General features: G+C 38.6%; 1 protein-coding gene across 1 annotated transcript; it reads left to right on the forward strand.

The window, feature by feature from the left end:
* Positions 1-4,156: 4,156 nt before the first annotated feature.
* ERMP1 (endoplasmic reticulum metallopeptidase 1) lies at positions 4,157-22,745 on the forward strand. The gene is made up of 15 exons (XM_031606140.2): positions 4,157-4,463; positions 5,239-5,540; positions 9,439-9,566; positions 9,912-10,017; positions 10,891-11,037; positions 11,645-11,737; positions 12,588-12,800; positions 13,714-13,934; positions 15,076-15,250; positions 15,770-15,960; positions 16,535-16,687; positions 17,207-17,409; positions 18,115-18,230; positions 18,688-18,851; positions 19,891-22,745. The coding sequence occupies exons 1-15, from the start codon at positions 4,177-4,179 to the stop codon at positions 20,053-20,055; spliced, it is 2,664 nt and encodes an 887-aa protein (XP_031462000.1). The 5' UTR covers positions 4,157-4,176; the 3' UTR covers positions 20,056-22,745.
* Positions 22,746-24,084: the final 1,339 nt, after the last annotated feature.

Genomic DNA, 24,084 nt, shown 5'->3' on the forward strand with positions numbered 1-24,084 from the left:
GAAGGTAGTAGTGTCCAATTCTTGGGATGTGTGGAGCGCTGATGAGACATTTGCTGCTGTTGCATCTTGAGAAAGAGACGAACATGTTTAGCTGAATGGACTCTAATTGTCCTTTGGTTGATGATTGGGAAAGATTTTACAAGGATTCAGTTGGAAGCACAGACATCAAGGGAAACCAGCTCATTAAATTCCCTGTGTTGTTTTCTTAAGTGACCCTGTCATACTCAATGCCATCCACGGGCTTGATGCTGTACTGTAGAGTTGTGCAGCATAGTGAGGCAGTAAAGACAAAGAAGAAGAAATGTAAACTTTCTTGGTAACATGAAGTGTGCCTGTGTAGAATAGTTTTCAAAGACTGGTTATATTTGAACCAAATAAATGACCAGCAGTCCCAGCTGGTCCCTAGAGGCTGGTGCATGTGGCTCCAGGGTGGGAAGAATGGTCCAGGAATTAAAGGCCAGCACATAGAGGACAGTTGAGCGATTAGAAGCAGCTAACATGGGTTTATGAAGTGCAAACTCTGCCTTACTAACATGATCTCCTTCTATGACAAGATGACCTGCTTAATAGATGATGGAAAAGCTGTGGATGACATTAATCTGGATTTCTGTAAAATATCTGACACTGTTTCGTACTGTATTCAGCTAGAGAAACTGGCTGCTCATGCTTTGGACAACTGTACAGTTCACAAAGTGAAGAACTGGCTGGATGGCTAGGTTCAAAGAGTTGTTGTGAATGGAACTGAAGTTTAGATTGATGGCCTGAGTCCAATCACCTAACATCCAACAAAGCTTAATGGTGTGCGACTTGGGACACAACAGCCTCACGCAGCCATGTAGGCTTGGGAAAGAACTGGGATGTTCCTGGCAGAAAAGGACCTGGGGATGCCAGCTGACAGTTGAACATGAACCAGTAGTGTGCCCAGGTGGCCAAGAAGGCCAACACCATCCTGGCCTGCATCAGAAGTAGTGTGGCCAGCAGAAATAGGGAAGCAATTTTTTCCTTGTGAGAAAAGTACCTTAATATTTCATCCCCTTACCATAAGGATTTGCTCTGTACTGTGTGGAGAAGAGCAAAAAAGCTGGTGTAGGGACCAGAAAACAAGACACATGAGGAGTGGCTGAGAGAACTGGGGTTGTTTAGTCTGGAGAAGAGGAGGCTGAGGGGAGACTTCATCAATCCCTACAGCTACCTGAAAGGAAGCTGCAGTGAGAAGGTGTTGGTCTCTTTTCTCAGGCGACAATTAAAAATATGCAAAGAAATGGTTTTGAGTTGCACTAAAGGAGGCTTATAGTGGACATCAGAAAGATTTTTTTCATGAAAAGGATGGTCAAGTGTAGGAACTGTCTGCCCAGGGGAGTGGTGGAGTTGCCACTTCTGGAGGTATTGAAGAGGCATGTGGGTGTGGTGCTGCTCAGGGACATGGTTTAGTGGTAAGACTTGGCAGGTTGGGTTGACTGTTGGACTGGGTGATCTTGAAGGCCTTTTCCAACCTAGATAACCCTACAACTTAGGATTCAGTACAGGTTATACAGGACTGCCCTGTACTATTGCTAAGGTAGATATTAGTAATGAGTTTACAGTGTACTTTCTGCTTTTAAGACTAGGATAGATACAGAATATGATCAGCTGTTGATTCAGAGCTGAATGTTTACAGTTTGCAAGATGAATACTATAAAGATTACAGCATGTATAATCAGAGGCTTATCATAGTTAATGCATGGAAATTAAACCTTGGGAAGTAATGACCAAAAAAAAACTTGAAGAAATGATAGATACTGAACTCCTATTTATTTCCATGGAATCTACAACAGATACAAAGTACAAAATACTGCTATTTTATAGAGCACATTTGCAGTTACAAAATACTATTGCCATGCATTTTCACCAGTGATGGATAACAGCCTGAATGTCGTGCTCATAAAAATTTGCACCAGCAGAAGTGACTCACTGTCGCTGTTGCCACTGCTGAAATGCAACACCCACTGCCCAACTATGTTTCACATCCACTCTTCTGTCTTCAGAAATGTTCAGCAAGTGTCAGTGAATATCAGTGGACACCATTTTTTCCACATGGAGGAATTCAATGACATAACTTTGCTTCATTCACACTACCATGTCAGACACCATTTTGCCAGACTGCCCCTCTGCTGCCATCAGCAACAAATGACAGAATATTGGCGGAAGGTTCAAACCCTACTGCCATTTGTTTATTTCTTAAGCAAGAAGAAAGTGTCCTACTGGATAGCTTCATCTTGCAAGTAAATGAGAAAGCAAAGCTTGAGTCCCTGTAGATGAGATGAGGTGCTGGATTTTTAATTCTTTTGCTTTTAAGGAGGAAGAAAACTATTTCTTAGCCTGCCCAGTGACCAGGGGATTTTCCCATTTTGACGTAAGATTTACAAGATCTAGGTCAAGTATCAGTGTTCTAAACACAAAATCAAACAGAATATATGCTGAATCATTTGCTTGGAAATTGGATCCAATTATCTTAAATCGGTCATTCCAGACTAACAGAGCAATAGAGGACACTACATTTGTTGAGATGTTTGACGTATCATTCATGTAAAAACCTGTACGCACTATACTTCCAGCTGAATTCACAGGGCACGGTGCCCTACCAAATGCTGTGCTCAGAACAGATCAAACAAGAGCTGTCAGTACTCTGTATCAGAAGACTTTCTGACCTAAATAAGAAAATTACTTCTGCATTTTGGATTGACAGAACATTAAAAGGTGTTTTCACCTGTGCAGTATGACTTTCACCAAAGCTGGTACAATCAGATCTCTCTCTTAATCAAGGGTTCTTAATATCCAAAAAGTTACCCAAAGAATGAAGGGAAAATGACCAGTAGAGGAAGGATGAATGTCTTACTTACTTGAGTTCTAGTCAGCAAGTAAGCCAGAAGCAAAGTAAATGAATAACACGTAGCTCCTGTTTTCTCACAGTGTGCATCACCTCTGAGACCAATAATGTAGAGCCTGTTCTAACGTAGTCAAATTTGAGACTTGCAATCAAATTTCAGCAGCTGTATTGCTGGAGAGGTACAGTCCCTGCATAGAAGTGCATAATTGAGTGCTTCAGGAGTGGTGGCCCCCAGTGCCTTAGTACTGATGATATTACACATGAAATGGAAATAAAAGATGAGGAAAATCCATTCCTTATTTGATTTCTCTACACAGGTGTAGGACCTACTTAAGAACTTCAAACGTAAAATGCAAATCTACACAGAATACCTGGCCAAATCTTTTTAAAACCACAACTTCTTTGCGTTATTACCAGTATGCAGATTATTAAGATGACATTTTCAAAGAGAGGCTTCAACATCTGTATTACAAGCATTGCATCAGACTGATTATACACTTGTATGCTTAAGAAAACATTTGCATTGGGACATTTCAGAGTGGAGCTATTTCTAGTGTAAAATCTTCTGTTAAGCACCAAGCTTGGGTCTATGCCCTGATAACGCCGAGTCATTAAGACAGAGGTAACACAGGTAAGTGAAAGAAATGAAGCAGGAATTAAAAGTAAACAAAGGAGAAAAGGAACCCCTCAGCCTACAAGGGCTGCCTGAAAGTAATGCCTCCTATTTGTTACGTTGTCCCACAACGTCAGAGGTGGGTGTTGGTGGTATGGCAGTAGAGGTTGAACCTTCCCACCAATGTTCTGTTACGTTTTGTTGCTGTGCGACAAATTGCATCGGTGGGGCAGTCTGACATGGAAGTGCGTATGAAGCGAAGGTGTGGAAATGAATTCCGCCATACGGAAAAATAATGGCAACCACTGACATTCACTGGAACGAATGGAAACCAACCAGTGCATGAGAGCACAGTGAGGCTGTGGGTGCTGCGTATCAGCAGCGATGACAATGGGTCGCCTCCGCTTGTGCAGAGCAGGGCATGCAGGCTCTTGTTCCTTGCCAGCAAGAATGCACAACGAACGCGCACTTCAACGCACGGGCGTTTCGGCGGCAACAGCGCCGATCAGCCCTGAGGGAAGGCGGAGTGAGGAGCCCTGGGCGGGAGGAGCGAACGCTCACGTCGGGGAGGGCGGGGCGCCTCCTCCAGCCCCCTGCCCACCCCCACTCCGGGGCGGTTTTCCTTTCTCTTTTCTGCCTTTTGACCCTCGGCCCTTTCCGTATCGCGTGTCAGCGCGGCGCAGCGAGCGCGCCGGCGATGGAGCGCGGCGCGGCGGCGGCCGTGAGGCGGCTACGCGCGCCCGGCGGCGGCGAACGGGATGGCGACCGCCGCTCCCCACCCGCTCGGCGAGAGGACGGCGAGGCCGACCTGCAGAGGAAGAAGCGGGGCGGGCCGCGGCGTCGGCTGCTGGGCGAGGCGCGGGGAGCGCCGCTGGTGCTGCTCTACCTGCTGGTGCTGCGGGTGCTGGTGCAGGTCTCGCACCGGCAGCTGCTCAGCCCGCCCGCCGGACGCGGGGAGCGCGAGTTCAGCGCGCAGCGCGCCAGGTAGACAGGGGGGGCGGGAGGCGCGCTGCCCGCCATCCTGCGGCTCCCGTGTGGGGCGCTCGCAGTGGCGCGCCGTGCTGCTTTTGGGGCTGGTGGTGTGGAGAGCTGTGTGTGGGTTGAGTGTCGTGGCTGACGGGGTGAGGAGCTCTGGACAGAGAGCAGTGCTGCATGGCCTCCTACGTGGGAGGCCATAAAGGTGGTCGAGGGCTGCAGCTCTTTTCCTGTGAGGGAGCTGGGCTTGTGCAGCTTGGAGAAAGAAGGATTCCGGAGACCTCGCTGTGGCCTTCAAGTACTTGAAGGGTGCTTACAAGCAGGAGGGTGCGGCTTTTCACGCAGGTAGATGATGAGGGGGCATTTAAGTTCGATGTTAGGAAGAAGTTCTTTACTGAGAGGGCAGTGGTGCCCTGGCACAGCTGCCCAGAGAAGCTGTGGTGCCCCATTCCTAGAGGTGCTCAGAGCCGGGTTGGATGGGCCCTGAGCAGCCTGAGCTGGTGGGGGGCAGCCCTGTCCACAGCAGGGCATTGGAACTGCATGATCTTTCAGTTCCCTTCCAACCTAAGCCATCCTGTGATTCTCTGGTTCTATTATGATCTTTACTGTTACCGTCTTGGATGTCTTGAGTAAAGTTACCAGTGTTAGTCTTTTACTGTGAACTTTGAATTTAAAGAATGTACGAAAATGTTAAAGCTAATCTTAAAAATGCTAAAACTTATCTGAAGATAAAGATATATAAATACTGAATGTGTTGATGCAGATTGTACAATTTGTCTTTCAGGGGATACCTTGACAACATAACGGCAATCGGGCCCAGAACAGTTGGAAGTCCAGAAAATGAAGTTCTTACAGTTAACTACCTCTTGCAACAAATTAAGGCAATAGAAACTGAAAGCACAGATGCTCACAAGATATTTGTAGACATACAGAGACCCACAGGCTCCTTCAGCATTGACTTTCTAGGAGGCTTTACTAGCTACTACGCAAACATAACCAATGTTGTAGTGAAGCTGGAACCTCGAGGAGGAGCTGAGCATGCTGTCTTATCTAACTGTCACTTTGATTCTGTACCAAATACTCCAGGTAGGTCCACTTATTGCTCCTGTATTTCTCTGTAGTTCACAAGCTACAGAGCTTGGCTCACTGTCTTCTCCTAGCTAAAACCGTCATAGCCAAGTGCTAGAACACTGCGTGTGTCAACTAACTTCTTTGATTTCAGTGAAATTCACTATGTGTAGAGTGACTGGTTAGTCCTATTTTAGTTGCCATGTTTTAGGATATAACTTGTTTTCTAGTAGGCAGCAAATTATGGGTGTCAAATTTGGATTTCTGAGAAGTTTTGTTATGTCTGCCTTTCTTTTAATTCATTCCTCAGGCATGTCACTTATGCTGCTTCTACCTATCATTCAGCTCTTTCCATACTTCTGTACTGATTTTAACTTGATTTTCCTGTAATGGAATGCTTTGTGCTGGAGTCTGTTCCCACCTCCCACTAACCAGTTTTTTGCCCCATGCCATCTGGTATGTTTTATCTCAAATTTTTAGTACTGTGTCCTTATGCTATACCTTTTTTTTTTTTTTTTTTTTTTTTTTTCTTTCTTTGTTCCCTCTCCCCCCACATTTAAAGCTTCTCATTCAAAAGACTATGGTGATCAGAGATTTAAGGTACTGTTGCTTTGGTGGTATGTATGTCTCTCACTGCTACTTTCACCGCTGTGTGTTTCCTAGTTCTTGACCTTCAGCGTTTTTATAAATCGAATCATCTTAAACAATTATTGCAACATGTTTGTAATCACCTTTGCAAGTTCGTGGTATATCGTTGCCAGGAAGGTATAACTAGAAATCACTCAAATACATTTGTTGTAACACATAGCCACAGGTGTATGCCAGTTATTACAGCTAGAAAGTACTACAGATTTCAGTCACTAACGGTAGTTTTACCTAGAATTTTTAATTAACAGCCTGCACTACATTTTTTTTGGGGGGGGGTAAACTTTCTGTTCTTTAGTGCACACAAATAATCCTTATTACTGAGGAAACAGTTGAGTCTTAGATTGAGAAACAAAACATTTGCTATACTCTTTGTGCTTCTTTTCTGTCAACAAAGAGAATACAGGACTTTTCTTTCACCTCCGGTTATATTTAGGCAAGATATATTTCCAATTATATTTAATAACTGTGATTATTGTACATTGTCTGTGATTTAGGAACTGCAGAGGTGATTATTACTGCATTTATAGTCCAACTGCTATGACCTAAAGAATACTTCGCAAGTATAATATAATGATGACTGTTTTTAGATGCGTACGTGGTGTGCATGTTTCTGTAGGTTGTTGCACTAGGTTATGTATCCATCAGTTACTTTCTTTACAGTTATTCAGTCAGTAGACTGAATCAGAAGTACTTCACCAGTCTTGCACAGAGTTGGGAATATCATAGAATGGCTTAGGTCAGAAGGGACCTTAAGGAAAGTTCAGTTCCAATGTTTGTTTTGTGGGCAGTGTTGCCACCCCCCAGACCAGGCTGCCCATGTGGAAAGCCTTCCTCGTGTTTATAAGCTCTCTTTAAATACTGGAAAGCCACAATGAGGTCAGTGTAGAGAAGAGGGGGCTCCAGAAGAGCAAGAGCAGCTCCTCAGCCTGTTTTCACAGGAGATGTGTCCCAGCCCTCTGAGAATCTTTGTGGCACTTCTTTGGGCCCACTCTGGCAGCTCCACATCCTTGTGTTCGGGGCCCAAGGCCTGACCTCAGTTCTCCAAATGAGGCCTCATGAGTTATTAGTGAGAATCATGCAGAAGTTTATAATGGAGTTAGAAATCAACCTATATGCTTGCCATTAATCACAGTGCATCCTTTTATCACAGCAGTGAGGAACTGCTCTTTCACTTTCCTGCTGTGAAACTTGCACATAACCTGAGCAAGAGTCTTTTCTTTTCTGTTCTTCTGTCTTTCTATAACTGAGCTGATTTGAAAAAAAATGTTTTGTTTAAGCAGAATCAGCATGACTTGATGACGTTTCAATGAGTGGTATACCTGAAAATTAAAATAATAGTATGTGATCTGCTGTTGATGCTTACAGAGTTTTCCTGGTGTGATTAATCAGTGCATCTGTTTGCATGCTGATGGAATAGGTGTCAGCTCAGTATGAAAGTTTTGATATGTTTCCTTTAGGTGTTGTTATTAGTCAAACATTTTAAAGCAGTTCTGATATTGAAATATTTAAAGTTTTCTTTAAGTTGCCGCTGATATTGCTGTGTACACATCTCTTGAAGTTCAAGGCAAGTACTTTTCACTGTTGCTAATGGTGTAGCGCAGTGCTCTGTTGGAGTAAAGAAAAACTCAATAAACCGTTTAAGATTCAGAATTAGAAAGCTTTAGCACCTTTTTAGCTATAGAAGAGTGTACGAAAAAGGCTACTGAAGGAAATGCCTAAGCTTTAAAGACTTAACCTATTTCTATTGTTTTAATGGTACCTAATTTTCAATTTACACATCCTATTTGGTTATTTTCTAATAAACTTGAAGGTAGAAATGTCCTCGAAATTATTTCTATAGGTGTAGCTGACAGCAGGGTTTCTTTGTATAACTGATGTTTGTCTTAAGATCTGCTTTAACTTGCTTGCTGTTTTGTTGTATATAAAGTGTTTGGGAATATTTTTCCTCTGAGCATGCGCATGTGTTTTGAACCTTTGTTTTTCCTAGGTTCGCATAGAGACCATAAGTGTTTAGTTTTCAGCCAGATTTATTGCTTCCTTGTCCAATTCTCAACACAGAATTGGACAAAAAGAACTCAGCATGACTACAAGTAGACTACTGGTAAATTCAGGCAGTAATATAATCGGGGTTTTGAATCACATATTTGTTGGAAAGCATTTTGCAAAATGAAGTATTGTTGAGAATTAGATTAAAGAACAATGTACTGAAAAGATTCTCCTTGTATATACATTCATATTTATTAGCTTATTTTAAAGTACCTGCATACAATAGACTAAAGTTTTCAGTGAGATACACCCTTTTTGTGGAAGGGGGAGACATGTCTAAATTCTGCCGAATAGCAGGCTTTGGAAAAGCTACGTTTTATATATGAACTGAAAAGTTTCAGCAGCTAATGACTCTGCCTTAGTATTGTTCTGATGCGGCTTATGACAAGTAATGCTTTACAAACTGCTGTCATCATCTCAGTGCAAGTAGGCATCATCTGTATAGCCCAGGCCACTGGGAATGATACAACATTTCTCTCTTTGTTCCAAAGTTTTATTGATTGAAGTGGGATAGACAGGTGCTACAGCTATACCTAAGTGAGAGAAGTGGGGCAAGGGAGACCTAGAATATGGTTGCTTAATCAAGATGAAGGATTGATAGGGAGTGGGAGGAAGTTTGAAGAAGTGGATGTAAGTCTGGAATAGTATTGGATCAGAATTGTGAGCAGAACACTGAGGCCAAAATGAAAAAGGATTTTTCCTCTAATGAAACTGGAAAGGTGTTAGAAAGCATTCTGTCACAAAACTACATTGCAACATATACTTTCTATTTTAGAGTGTTTTAAAGGAGTTCTGGTATTTGTTTATTTTGCAATATTGTCCTTAATGTTACTTTCAGAGTGTGTCCAGTTACTTACTTGTATTGTAAGAGGGTGGAATTCCTTATGGTCCCTTATATGGAAAAGTTTAGTTTTGTTAATTGTGGTATGTGAGCACTTCGCTTGTTTAGCACCTAGTTAGTCTAGTTCTCTTGAAGAATATTATTGGATCTGGTATTCTGTACATCACTTGTTTGACTTCTGAACATTAGTTTTCTTTCTGCTATTGCTTCTAACTAATAGATTCAGGGTACAATCTGTAGCAGAAAATATACAAAGGCTTGGCATAATCATATCTTGGCTAGATTAAATGATTGAGAGAATGTAAAACTTTTTTGTCTCAGCTCTTTGTTGCAATTCTGTGCATTTCTTATAAGCCATGCTGGTTTGCTTATTATTTTAAGGTGCCAGTGATGATGCTGTTAGCTGCTCAGTGATGCTTGAAATACTTTACACTCTCTCAAAATCATCAGAGCCCCTTCAGCATGCTGTCATATTCCTATTTAATGGAGCAGAAGAAAATATTTTGCAGGTAAGAATATGCCAGAATTATAAAATGTACATCAAAGTTGTGAATTAAGAGCCTGGTAGAAGAGTGACTGCAGCTGTCACTTTTGTTTCATCTGTTGAAATATTAAATGTCAGTCTTAACATTCTGAGGAAAATGTATTTGCTCTAATAGAATAGAAAAATATACTTAATTTAAGACTATTGTTCACATTAATTTAATTGAAAGACTTTGATCTTCTGTTCTGTTTGTGTTACGAATGATCTGAATGCCTTGTCTGAGTTTGACTTGTGATCATATGTGATGGAAAATAACTCTTAGGCTGGTATGGAAGAGTATGGTATAACCTGTATTTTCTTTCTCACCAAGGCTAGTCACGGCTTCATTACACAACATGAGTGGGCCAAGTCAATTAGAGCTTTTATTAACCTGGAGGCAGCAGGTGTAGGAGGAAAAGAACTTGTTTTTCAAACAGGTAGGAGCACGTATTGTGTCCGGGGGTAGTTCTGGTAATAAGCAGTGTAGACTTGAAAGAGTATTGAAAGTGTCTCGTAACTAGAAGACAGGAGAACTACTGTGCCTCTTTCTCAGCCCTTTGTCATAAGTAAGTTGCTCTGCAGCTTCAAGAACACACAAGCTGAAGCACTGTGGCAGAATTTCCCACATAGATTGGAAACCTGTGTAGAGCGGTAGAGCAGTACTAAAATTGTGTTTCTCTTGTACATCAAGGTAGTATGGAGACAAACAGGTTAGGATATCACTTGGATCTTGCGTACTCATAAATCATGTGCTTTATTTAATCTTAATTTGAAAGAGGCCACTCTTTCAAAATCTTTGCAGAGAGATTTACACATTAGAACTCAAGCTGCTGCGCAGAAAGCAGCAAAACTTTTCTGTTAAGCTTCAGCTCTGTTGTAGTTGGAATGCATACTTTAAGTATTTTTATTCTTTACTTCATCTAAATCATACTTCCTGCTACCGTGGCTGCCTCATTGTTTACTTGCATTGAATGCTTTAGCAGAGAGACTTTTCAGCAAATAATTTTGATGTGTGATAGATAATAAGTTGGAGATTCTAGTAAAGGCTGTGGTTTATGCATTAGTCCTGTGTCTTCTTTAGGAGATGGCATATCTATCTTGCCACTGAACACTCAAGACATTTATGTATTTTTCCACCTGTGACTAATTCTCTGAATTGTATGAGACCTTCAACTTAAATAAATGAACTTAGTATACTTTGTGGGGCAGCACAGTTTCTTTGTGTGTTGTTATTTGTTACAATATAGATACTTGTCTTAACTGAGATTCAGAAAGTATTTGTTGTAAGCTTTCTGTTCATCTTCTGTTAGGGCCTGAAAATCCTTGGTTGGTACAGGCGTATGTATTTGCAGCCAAACATCCCTTTGCATCTGTGGTGGCACAGGAAATATTTCAGAGTGGTATTATCCCAGCTGATACAGACTTCCGGATCTACAGGGACTTTGGTAATGTTCCAGGTGTGTTATCAAAAAACATGTCAATGGATGTTATGCAACCATTTATTTGTCTAAGCTTATAAGAAGTAGGCTATTCTGTTGCTCAGAATGAACGGGGGGTGTGCTGAGTGTATCATTCATCTTGTAGAAAAATTTTCTCTGATAATTTTTGTTTGTTTACATGACAAATTATTTGGACATTTGAAGAGTTTTCAGACAGGCCTTTTGCAAAGTTGTTTTATAATCAGTAGTAAAAAGGATACACTGACATCTTGAAAAAGTGTTCCTGTGGTTCCACAGTATTGCCTTCAGAGTGGATCTATTTCTATTGATTTATTTTTACTAAATATTTGAAAAGCAGTAAGTATACATTTTTCTGATGCTGATACGATTAACAATTTTCATGTTTTTCTCCATTAGACATCTGTATAGATTTATCTGCAGGTGTCGTGTAATCAGTATGTTAGTAACAACAGGTATCTCCAAATACATCAACTTGTTCATTTTGGGGGAAAGTAAGCAGGCTACAAAATAGAACAGTGTTTTCTGTGAAAGTTATCTGAGGCTTTCATTTTTGTTTTGATATTTTTGAATTTACACAACTTGTCATGTTTTTTTCTCTTTGTAGGAATAGACCTGGCATTTATTGAAAATGGCTACATTTATCATACAAAATATGACACGTCAGACAGAATTCTAACAGACTCCATTCAGCGAGCAGGTTAGTTTCAAGAATTAAATAACTGTTACAAAATCCTCAAGTATGAACTACATAGCTGTTTCTTCATTTTGATGTAAGACTACTAATTCGAGAAATGTGTTATGTTAAAAACTACTTGTTGATGAGGAAAAGAGTTAACTGAATATATGCCTTTAAAATACAGAGGGAACATGCTGGAGCAACTTGAGAAAATAAGCTATCGCCGTAACTAATGTTGATTTGAAATTTTGGCATCTAATTGAAGTTATAATCCAGCCATTTGAGTGGTTCCATTAATTTATAGTTCATTGTTCAGCATTTGGCTTTCCTTTTTTTCTCAGTAAGGCCTGTTACTGATTAACATTGAACTTAGGTATTATGTGGGATGAAAAAGTGGCTAGTACATGTAGGCTACGAAGGAAAATAGCCTCTTTGTCTCTACCTTATAGTCCCTGAGGGAAAGAAAGTCAGGTAATTCATAGCTGAAGGGTGAAACACGGAGCTGGGTGCTAGGGGCAGAGAAAAGAGAAAGAAGTTTAACAGAAAGGTAAACTCCTCTGTTGATGCTTGGGGTATACTGTTTTAATATGAGACTTGAAGGGCTTTTAGGCTGAAAGATAGATTAGTTCATTGACTGAAACAGTATTTAAGTATATAAAGCTTTTGAAGCTTACTTCAAGAATAGCTGTATAGATTACCTCATGAAAATACGTAGTCTATACCTTCAAATAGGAATTCAAAATAATTAGCTGTATATTGACTTCTTTTGTTATGGATATTTCAATGCAGTTTTAAATGCATGAAATAATACAGTGTATTAATTCATCAATTCTGATACAGTTCTGTTGTGTATTTGCTCTTTTTTTAATAGGTGACAATATCCTAGCAATGCTGAAATACCTAGCTACGTCAGATATGCTGGCGAAATCTTTTGAGTATAGACATGGAAATGTTGTATTCTTTGATGTACTTGGTTTATTTGTTCTGGCTTATCCTGCTCGTGTTGGCACCATCATGAACTACATAATAGCAGCAATTGCTTTTCTTTACTTAGGAAAGAAAGTATTACAGCCCAAAACCAGAGGTAAATCTGCTGTTGTTGTTGTTTTTGATCTACTACTATGTTATAAAGAGTAAGAAGTACTCAGGAGATAAAGAAAAAATATTTCCTTATATCCCTTTCAATCATAACCATTCTAAAATGCTTCTCTGATTTGATAAACTTAAGAAGAAAATTTTAGGTGTGCAGGAATTACTTTGTGTTTCAAGTATGAATATTTATGGTGAACTGTGATTGCCCAGATACCTACCATTCATGAACTGCTATTATAGCTTTTATCTTTTCATGAAGATTTAGTTTAAACGTTTTCAAAAATCTTAAAAAAGAAAAAAAAAAATTGCCTACCATTTGTATAAACTCTATTCTTAATGTGGGTAGGGCTTAGAAACATGTTTCTTGAAGAGCTGGCCAAGGCAGGAGGAAATTGCAAAACAGAAAACAGGGGAAAAAATACCAAGATACCACCCTTAATGAAGTGTGTAAAATCAAACCCTCTAATCAGACACTTTCATTTGAGGCATGGAAGTGTATCTATTAAAAAAAAAAAAGAAAGAAAAAGAAAAAAAGTAGTATCAAGAAAACTTTTTTTTTTTTTTCCCCAGAATAAGAAAAAGTTATAAGAAAAGCAACTCTGGTGTTTTCTGAGATTTTTCAGGTGGTTGGCTTCACCAGTTCTCTAGAAAAGCTGTTATCATCAATAATGTGGTGACCAAGGAGGTAGACTTTTCCTCTGGGGATTAATCCTGCAGTGAGAAATGCTGCAAAAAGATTTGCAAGAAAATAAATAGGCCGAGTGATTTAGACCATGCAGTTAAGAACACTTCAGAGCAAACTCCTTATTTGGTCATTACCACAATTTATACTGTAATTTTAATATTGATGATAGTCTGCAGTAGAATTTATGACTGTTGGGTGAAACTTTTTTTCTTTTTTGTAGCAATTAATAACCTGAAGAAATTCTTTACTGCGTTTGGATTAATACTATTAAGTTGGATCTCCACACTTGTAACTGTCCTTATTGTGGCGGTGTTCATCTCTCTCGTTGGACGGTCTCTTTCTTGGTATACCCATTTCTATGTTTCTGTTTTTCTGTATGGCACTGCAGCTGTAGTTAAGCTCATTCTCGTTCACTCGCTAGCCAAGAAGTTCTACTACAAGGTAAGAATGACTTCACTGCCACTGTTAAAGAGCGGTGACTGTAGTGTTTAAGCATTTGCTCATAGGGGTTATTGTGTTAAATGAGAGTTAGCAGCTCCTTGATTTAGGGCTTCGTCCTCATTAATGACTGGTATCAGTTGATTCAGAGAAAAAAAAATCAAAAGCCTTCTAGTAGACAATGTATTATTTCTTCCCTGTGGCACTCTCTTGTTCTCCCATAGCTTGTTGATAAGAGATCAAAACAACTGCTAGAGTATTGAGTTTTTTTGATATCTTTAAACGTTCTTGGAGTTCAGAAAATTCTATATCTGTACTCGAATGGTCTTTTGATCCTTTCCAAACTCTTTCTTATGAACATACTTACAGGACAGTTCCCTCAATGTAATCATATGTTGGTACTTTTAATGCATCTTTTAGTATTTTTATTCTTTACTTCATCTAAATCATAACATAAATTTTTGTCATGCAACTTAGTATTCCTACTCTTTCTCTCCTGTTCTGTCCTGTTACAAAACAGAAGGGAAGTTTCTGTTTTCTAGTAGCTTTCACAGACAGGAGATAATTATTTGGTTTCAGGTGCTGGATCTAGTTCTTATCTGATGATTATCTGAAGAACAGATCACTTAACTAGATATTATTCATCTCAGTTTTCTTGGCATGCTTTAGGTTACAGTATGCTTCTGTAAGTTATATTATACCTAGGAAGATCTGCATAAAATTTTTGGAAGCTAATATCTCATTTGGCTATTAGAGGCAATGCTTAAGTGTTGATGAAGTAATGTGTTTGCTGTTACCAGTCCAGGTACTCGTGGATCAATAATGTTTTTGTTTTGAGAAGAAACTTTTGGGTTACCAAATGTATTTCCTCACTTCCCCCATTTTTTTCATATCCTGAAATGGAATTAGGTACTTCCTTAAATCCATCCAGGAAGGTGGTCCTTCTTGCTACTAGCAAAAAAAAGAAAAAACCCAAAACAATCCATCATGAATAAGTGTAAATGTCAGGGCTGATGCCTTTTAAAATTGAGTTGTCCAAGACAAACAACTCATATGAGAAATCAGAATTTGTTTATAAATTCTTATGACATTTGATACATGAAATGTTTTTGTTCAGTGGTGATTGATTCCCTTTTTGTTACAGAACACGAATGACCAGTACTTGGGAGATGTGTTTTTTGATGCCTCATTGATGATTTGGTCTATATTATTGGCAATGATTACTCACATTGGTCTTTGTTCAGCATTCATTTGTACTTTGTGGGTAGCGTTTCCTTTACTGACAAAGCTGATGATCCATGAAGAATTCAGACAAAAAGGTATGAGTTTTTTGGCGGGGAAGACTGCATTTCAAAATCTCTGCCCCCTGCTGTTGTATATTGTTTTTCTCCAGGTGTGTATTGTTTAAGCAAAGTAACTCAATTTAGGAGCAGAGAATTGTTAGAGTACGTATGACGTTTTTGTCACAAGAATGTGTTCTTCAACCAAAGACAGTCTGAAACTGTGGAGAACCTTTTTAGAAAAACATACTGAAAAGCATACTATATTTCAAACTAAAAAGAACATTATTATTTGGGGTTACTAATTGATCAAATGTTTTTTATGGTAAACATTGTTATAAAAATGGAACACTTAAACAGTCTTTGGAACAAAACGTCTGGTGTATGTTTTTTAGTAATATGAGAGTTGTTTTGCAGTGTTCCTAGGAGAGTCATATTGACATTGGCTGGGTAAAATGAAGGCCTCGCCAAGGTCTTCATATTGAATGTGGACTTGCACACTGGCCTTGCAGCAGTGGATGGATGTATTAGTAATGTTCTGCATTTTGTGTCCTGCAGGTGCCACAATGAAATTTGTTGTGATGTACATGCTAGGAATGTTTGTTCCCTATCTATATATGATGTATCTCAATTGGACTGTATTTGAAATGTTTACTCCTATAATGGGACGAAGTGGTTCAGAAATCCCACCAGACGTAGTGTTGGCAGGATTTATTGTGGCCAGCACTATGATTCTGTCATCCTATTTTGTAAGTAGAATTTTAAAATGTTTAAAACTTTTTTAAAGCTTTCTCTAGACTCAAAAATCAGTGTTTTTTTTAAGCTGCTGTTCGAAGTTAATGATACCATTTAATATCTCAAATGTTAATACAAGGAAATTCTAAGAAATGGGGAAGATCCTGTTTTACATTTTTCAGAAAGACGTAATTGAAATGGATTTCAAAATTTTTTTGCTCTATAATGATATAATAAAATGGGTAATTTAATACTGGAGTTTGAACAGGCATTCATGTTAGATGAAGTACGGTATGTAGCTAAACAAAACTTATACAACACTTCAAAAATTTTTTAGGTTTTTTATGACATCCTTGCTGCATAATGTCTAGGTTTTTCTTGTCATATGTTTTAGAAAAATGAGGTTTTTTTTTTTTTTTTTTTTGACCTCTAGAATGTACTTTTTGTGTTTTCAAATATTGAGATTGCAAGAAAGTTCCTTGTGTTTCTAATGTACTTGCGGTTCCGTAATTGGATTTTAGAGTTATGCAGTGTATTTTATTTCTTAGCCTTGTAGTTTTATAACTGAGCTGTCTTTTTGTTCTCTAGATTAACTTCATTTACCTTGTCAAAAGTACAAAAACGACGCTAATAACTTTAACTGCTGTGTTTCTAGTCACTCTGATTCTCGTTTGTAGTGGAATCTTCTTTCCTTACAGTTCTGATGCAGCTAATCCAAAGCCTAAGCGAGTCTTTCTTCAGGTAAGAAGAGACTTGCATATTACATTGCCTTTGTGCTACATGCAGGAGAGTTTTTTGGTGTAGTTTTGGTTGTTATTTTTAAATGCCTAAACTCTTAAGAAGTAACTTTTCTGGTGCTTGCTTGATTTAAGCTGTAATAATTATTCTTGGATTTGAAAGAGCTGGTACTGTTTCTCACGTTCAGTTCCTATGTTTGGTATATTATTTTCTGGAGACGAGGTTGTTTTGTGTTTTTTTTCCTAGTGTTTTTTTAGATACAAGAGTAAGCAGTCTCCATTGAAGAAGTGAATGTAAATATTTACAGGCATAGCTATCTTTTGAATTTATGTTTTTATGTTACTTTTATAACCTATGTAATTGTATTCATAAATATTTAAGTATGTGTTGCATACTGAAAATACAGTAAGGGTTGATGTAGGGGATATTTGGGAATTACTTATAAGTCTTGCAAGCTTCACAAACTGCCATATAACTGTGTATTTTTTTAATTAGTTTATTTACTTTTTAAAATTCTTCCAGCATATGAACAGAAGATTTCATGATCTAGATGGAAACGTGGTTAAAAGTGACTCTGGTATATGGATTAATGGATTTGATTATAATGGAATATCTCACATAACTCCTCATGTACCTGAAATCAATGACACCATTAGAACTCCGTGTGAGGAGTGGGCTCCATTTTGTGGTCTTCCTTGGATTCTGCCTGTGCATTTCATGTTCCGGTTGGTGTGAACACTGCTTAATTTGAGCCACTTGCTTATGCAGTCTCCCTTTTGTAAGGGAAGAAAGATAAGGCTAATCTTACCCAAAAAGTGAATTATCTTTCTGCTTGAAAGGCGCTTTAACTTCTGTCTAGATACAGTGTCTTCTGTCACAAACTGTGCTAGAGATCACTGAGTCTGCTGGAGGAGATTTGGAAGTTGATGTGTGGGAAAACTGATGTCAGCACCAGTGGAGAGGAAAGTGAGGGGTTTCTAAAGGGCACTTCAAAGTAGCACTATGTGTGCTTCTTCCTTTTTTTCCCCTCCTCTACTCAGTTGAATAAGGTTAGAGTAGATAGTCACAGCAGCTACTTTTCATCTGGTGAAACTGTTTCTTATACCTGAGAAGTCTTGTGACCAAAAATAAACAATTTTGGAGATCCCAATATTTTTACTTATTTTATTGGTTTGTTGGTTCAGGCAGGTCCAGATAACAAATAAGAACAGTGATGTTGACTACTATTCTGTTATTGTGTCTTTTAAGTGTTTGGCTCTCTGTAAGTTGTTAATTTTTAACTACCTTCTGCTAGCTTAAATAGCTTTTGAATATTTTATGTGTTAACAGAGCAGTCAGCTAAGTTGTACAAAAGCTTTACTCTTCTCATGTTTTTGTACCTCTAACTGTGTTTCACTGAGATAAAATTAAAATCTTATTTGTTCATTCAGGAAAAACTGGTATCTTCCTGCTTCAGCAATTTTTCCAGAAAGCCCCATTCACTTTGAAGTTCTCACCAAAGAGCTAACGCCCTGGAACACTGTGAGGTTAAGCTTTGAAGTATCTGGTGAGTGACTGAAGCTTCTAATTTGTGATTTGTTTTTATTTTTATGCTCATAATAGATCCAGTTTAATTCCAATACTACAGTGTACAGTGCCATTCCTAAAATGAATTTGTTTGTGCCAATCGCACAAAGCTCACCAGTTTCAGAACACTGTGGTTGTCATGTTTCAGTTGTTATTTGGGAGATTGATGCCTTGTCTATTTTGAGTAAGCCTTGATCTTCTTCTAGCAAGTCCCTCCTTAAAGTCCATTTACATTTAATTTACCTTACTGCTTAGAAATATTTGAAGACTCTTCTATAGAGAGCACAGTTTAGCTCTGTTTTGATTTCAAGGTGTGTATATAGTAATGCAAAGTTTACTAGTTACTATTTAGGAAAATACATTGTTGGAATGAAAGAAAGAGGGGCAGATGTTCTTTCTCCTTTCAGCTGTTTTTAAATCTAGATACTTGCCTGCAGGTCCAAGTCATATGTCTCTGTATATTCGGCCACATGAAGGGTCTGCTTTGTCCACCTGGTCTCTTGGAGATGGAACACCAGTTGCTAGCGTAGGAGGAGACTACTTTGTGTTTTACTCCCATGGGCTGCAGGCTACACCGTGGCACTTCTGGATAGAGCTGACAGTAAGTATGCTGCTGCTGGAAACCTGGTGATTTCATGGGCTTTTAAGTTGGTTCTCTACTTCGTAAATCAGCTCACACAGATTTTGATGCTTTGTCCTCCGGCTTGCCAAACAGTCAAAGGGAGAATCTTTTCCTTGTTTCCATGATCTTAGGTCTTAAGCTTGCATTTTTCTCATCTTAACCTCATAGTTTTTCAAGTTCTGTCTTCATTATTTCAGTTTTTTTTTCCTGTTGTAAATAGTTTTCTTTTTGTATACTTTGCTTATTTGGGAAGGTTACAGGGAATTCTTCTTTGTAAACTTATCTGTCTGAAGAGAATCATAAAAATTTTGTGTTCCATACTTCATTTTTTGGTTGGAAATAAGGCTTCTGTAAAGTACCAATGCAACAGCTTCCAGCATTCTGATTGCAGTAGGATTTATGATCCCTCATGGCCACTGTTAGATTGCCAATGAATAACTTTTTCTAGACTTGTAAGTTACCACTTTACTACTTTACCACATTACCACTTTAACAGTGGAGTTTACTATAGGTTTAACATTGAGGAAATATTACCAGAACATATGAAAGTTCAGAGAAGCTCATTGTTCCTTCCTGGACTATGTTATATAAACACTTATGCTTATAAGAATTGTTTGGTTACATGATAAAGGCAAACAGGAATCTACAGTGTAACAAGCTTTACAAGACTGAAAAAGCAAAACTAGGCATAAAATACTCGTCATGATAAAGATTCAAAGAGGAAAGATCATTATAAATACCGTGCTGGAGTTCTGTCTTAATTTGTTGGCAAAATGTATACCTACAAGTGAGTCTAGAGCATGTGCTCTAACATGTCAGAGCAATTTCAATTCAGATTGAGCTCATGATGATACTGATTCAGTTGAAGATATGAAATGCTTTAACTTACAGAACAATGATCTGTGGGCTGTAGTTTGTTACATGGGTGTTAGGACTGTGGAAAAGTACATCTGGATTAATTTTATGTTTAAAATCCACGAGGAGTCATAAATATTGCATTGTCCTTTCTCACCTACAGGCCTCAGAAAACCATTCTGATGGAATAGTCTCCGTTGCCATAGCAGCACACTATTTTTTTGGGGAAGATCAGAAATCGCCTCAACTTTATGCCTTACAGGAGAGATTTCCAAATTGGACATTTTCTTCTGGTTGGTCCTGCACTTATGACCTTTTTGTTTTTTAATGTTAATAGTAGTGCAGTGCTAATAGGGTAATATCTCTAACATAGGATACTGTAATAAACATCCTACCAAGATACTGGAGACTTCTGCAAGAGTTTTAAATATGTTGGATACAAATAGTGTTTCTTTGGCAGTGTGGCTATTTATTGGGGATAAGGTGATATTCCGTGTCAATGCAAATACAGTTCAGCTGGTTCTTCCTCTGAAATGGCAGTTTGACTAGTGTGTTTCTGAACATGAAAACCGCATTTGAGGAAGTAAAGTTAGCACGATACAATGGTAATCATAATGGTAGGGCCTTGTGAAATTATTTTGATATGGCATAAAATATGACATGTACTTCGTGCATGTTCTACCTACATCTAGTGGAAGTTCAGGCTGGACATCAGGAAAAATTTCTGTACGGTGAAGGCAGTCAAACACTAGAAAAGCTTCCTAGTGAGGTGGTTGATGCCCCATGTCTGTCAGTGCTTAGAAGGCAATTGGACAATGCCCTCATATACTTTAACCTCTGATTAGCCCTGATGTGGACAGGCAGTTGGACTCAGTGATCTTTGTAGATCTCTTCCAACTGAACTGAACTATTCCGCAGGGTATTGTCATGTACCTGTTCTATCCGTCCTATTAAAGTAAAATATTCAACTACGAGATGCTTGTTTACATGGTGGGGGGAAGGGATAGCAAAATCCTAGATGTTGCTTTTGTTGCTGCATGAAGTAACTGAAAGCTGATGCCTGTGTAGGTTGCACAATGCAGAAAAGCTGGTATTCTGGAATGTGGTAATTATTTATTTGAGTGAAACCATGACAATCCATGTTATCATTTCCATTTAATGTCTTTCTGTTAAAAACATAGTTTCTATCTTTTGCCTGTCTTTTCAGTGCAGGAATTTGTGTGGGTAGGTTTCACCTGTCACCTTGTGCTTCTATTCCTGTTATGACTTTTTAGTATCAACGTACAAGCATTTAACTCACTGTCTTTTATGTAAGAGTGCCAAGTCACCACTTCTTTGAGTGGATGTTTTATAGTTAATCCACTCTAAATTTCAGGTTATCTTCTAATTTATTAGAATTGGCTAAATTTTGGTATCTCCCTTGGAGAGACTTGTAGTAGTGTGACAGTATTGCACTTTGCTAATACATTTGTTTCTTTAAATATGGGTTGCTTTCAGTAAGGAAAAATACCAAGAAGCATCCTTAAAAGAATGTCTCCTATTTCTGAGTCGCTGTTCTTGTTTCTATTCCTACAGGATGGGGCTTGTAAATGACTGTGATTTTTAGAATAACTTACAGTTTGGGCAGGTTTTGAATTGTGAAGCCATTGACCTGTTGTTGTACAGGTTTTGTTTCTTCTCCTTTACAGCCAAACTCAATATAAAACATTCTGTGACATCAACACCATGCCATGATTAACACATATTCACCTTCTCTTTGTCCCATGAATATTGCCAAATAGCATGTAAAGCAGATTTTGTGCATGCATCATAATTTCAAGTAAAAACATGCTAGTACTGGGAAGTTTTACAGGGCACATGGAAGAAAACAGTTTAATTTTTGTGAGCTGTGATAGAAAGTAGTTCCCAGTTCGGGTATTTTTGCTTCAGATTAGTCTGTAGCTGTGTAGGTAAGTGTCAAGAAACAGTTTTATTTCTTGCAAGGTCTATTTGCAAGCATTGTTGACTGACTCTTGGACTACAGACAGCAGTTTAATTACTGTAGTTATACCAAACTGGACATCAGTATCTTAAAACCAGTGTCATTTGATACTCTACACAAACATGAATCAATCATCACTCACTTGTAGCAGATTGTATCTGATTTAAAAGTACAGTCTATATGTGATGCATTCATTATTTTAAAAACAAACTTGTGCTATTAGTGACTGGGGAAAGAAAACCTTAGTTTTGATTGTCTTGAATCTCAGCATTTGCTGTGTATTGCACTCAAGTTAATGCACAGCAAGTTAACAAAAGCTGCACTGATATTTACCATCCTCCCATATTTGATTTTTATGTTTTGCCTCTGATTTATAGCTTTTTAAAAAGTACTACGTGAAGAATTCATACCAAGAGCCAATAATGTAAAAATGCCTGTTAGCAGTTTCTGGAACTTCCATGAAGCAATAACTTTTGCTAACTCAGGATTTAATCTTTATTAAATTATATAATTATAAGGAATACCTAATTTGTTGTAAATTTCTGGCTTTATAAATAAATGTAAAAGTCAATCAGTAAAACTGTATGTTCCATATGCTTGTTAAAGGTGTGCTTGAATTGTCTTCATTTGTTGTGCCAGTGCTGTATTTATGCTTTGAGTGCAAATACTTTAAGTGATGTTGGGTACATACTGAGTTAGAGCTACGTGGATTATGTGCACTGTCAAGAAATACTAAAAAATTATCTGAGATGAGAAATGTTGAAATAAAAATCCCTGGCTAGTTGCCTGGACAGGAAGATTCTCCTTGAAACAAGATGTAATGTGGGGAAGGAGTTGGTAGCAGAGTTGCATATACTTTTCAGAACTAATAGTTGAGAGCAAATTTGCTGTTGCTGATTACGGCAGCAAAATACGGCAGAAACTTCTGCTGTTTCAGTGTCCATCTATTTCTGCATTCATGAAAAGCAGATTCATCTTCTACTACTGCGGTTTCTTATTTCTTGTAAAAAGTATTACATGTGTTACTCCATGAAATAAACACAAAGCAGCTGGTAATTTTAAGGACTGCAGTGCGTAAGAATAGTCTTTGTTCTTAATGGAACAGTGAGAGCTAGTTGTTTGGAAATAACTCATTTTACCTACACTTCTTAAAAGTTGCTTTGCTTTGCCTTTGTGCTAGAGTTCTTCCCTAAATTTGGGAATCAGTTATTTATTAACATACACCATTCTGGTACATATCTAGAGGGAGAATAAATAAGTGATTTAGCACTTTAAGTGGATGTTTTCACAGGAGACCTTTGTGTGTTATGATTATGTTTTGTGTGCTGTGGTCATGCAAACTAATGCAGCACCAGAGTATATCACTGTACTTTCACATCATGTGTCTACAAAATATGCATTAGGAGGAAAAATGTTGGGATAAGTTCAGTGAACAAAAGAGTTTCAGGTACCATACACAAAAGAACAGACTGTTGAACTAGATGGAGTTGTTCTGTACTAGCAAAACATGTCTTTTAATGTCTGTTCAATTTAGGTTGGATTGTAGGCCTGCTGGAAAACACTAATCGAGTAGACAAGATCTAACAAGCCTATACAGACCTAATTGTAGCATACGGGACAGAGCTACTGAAGAATTTGCATGCATGGTAATATTGTTCAGTACTTTTTTTCCTTGGGGTCTGAGTGTGATCTGATGCTCAGAAATGATCTGGAAGAAACTGGCAGGATGGCCCGACTTAGAACCTGATAGGCAACATGGAAAGCACTGTGGGAAATGAATAGCCCTAAATTCTATCACAAAGATATGGTCAGAGAATACAAAATTGCATAAGTGTGACTTGTATTTTGAACACAGAATGTTCTCAGCTCATGATACAAGGCTCTGGGGCTGGAAGAAAGGGAGGGTGCAGATAGCAGACAAAACGTGGGAAACAAGCATGTTAAGCAACTGAAGAGCTACATCAGAACTAGAGCCACCAAAGAGGTGTAGAGTCTTAGTAACTGGGGACTGCCTCCTGTGAGGCAGCGGGGCCCCCATTTATCACCCAGGTAATCTCTCCAGGAAGGTTCTCTGTCTGTCATGAGTGCCAAGAAGAGGCTAATGTATCTGATAGAGCAGGATGATTACTATCCACTCCTCCACATTCAAGTTGGGTCTCAGAAGACTGTGACAAGAAAAAGCAGAACATTAAAAGGGACTTCACATACTTAGAAGGATATCGAAGAGCGCGGAGCACAAGTGTTGTTCTCCTCTGTTCTCTCAGTTGCCGGCTGGCATCTGGAGATGAATGGGTCAGGTGAATGATTGGCAGCACGGATGGTGTCATGATCAAGGCTTTGTGTTCTGTGATCTTGGACAGGCCTTGAAGTGTTGGG

The sequence above is a fragment of the Phasianus colchicus genome, chromosome Z (genome assembly GCF_987193195.1).
Source record: "Phasianus colchicus chromosome Z, bPhaCol1.hap1.1, whole genome shotgun sequence".
NCBI lineage: Eukaryota > Metazoa > Chordata > Aves > Galliformes > Phasianidae > Phasianus > Phasianus colchicus.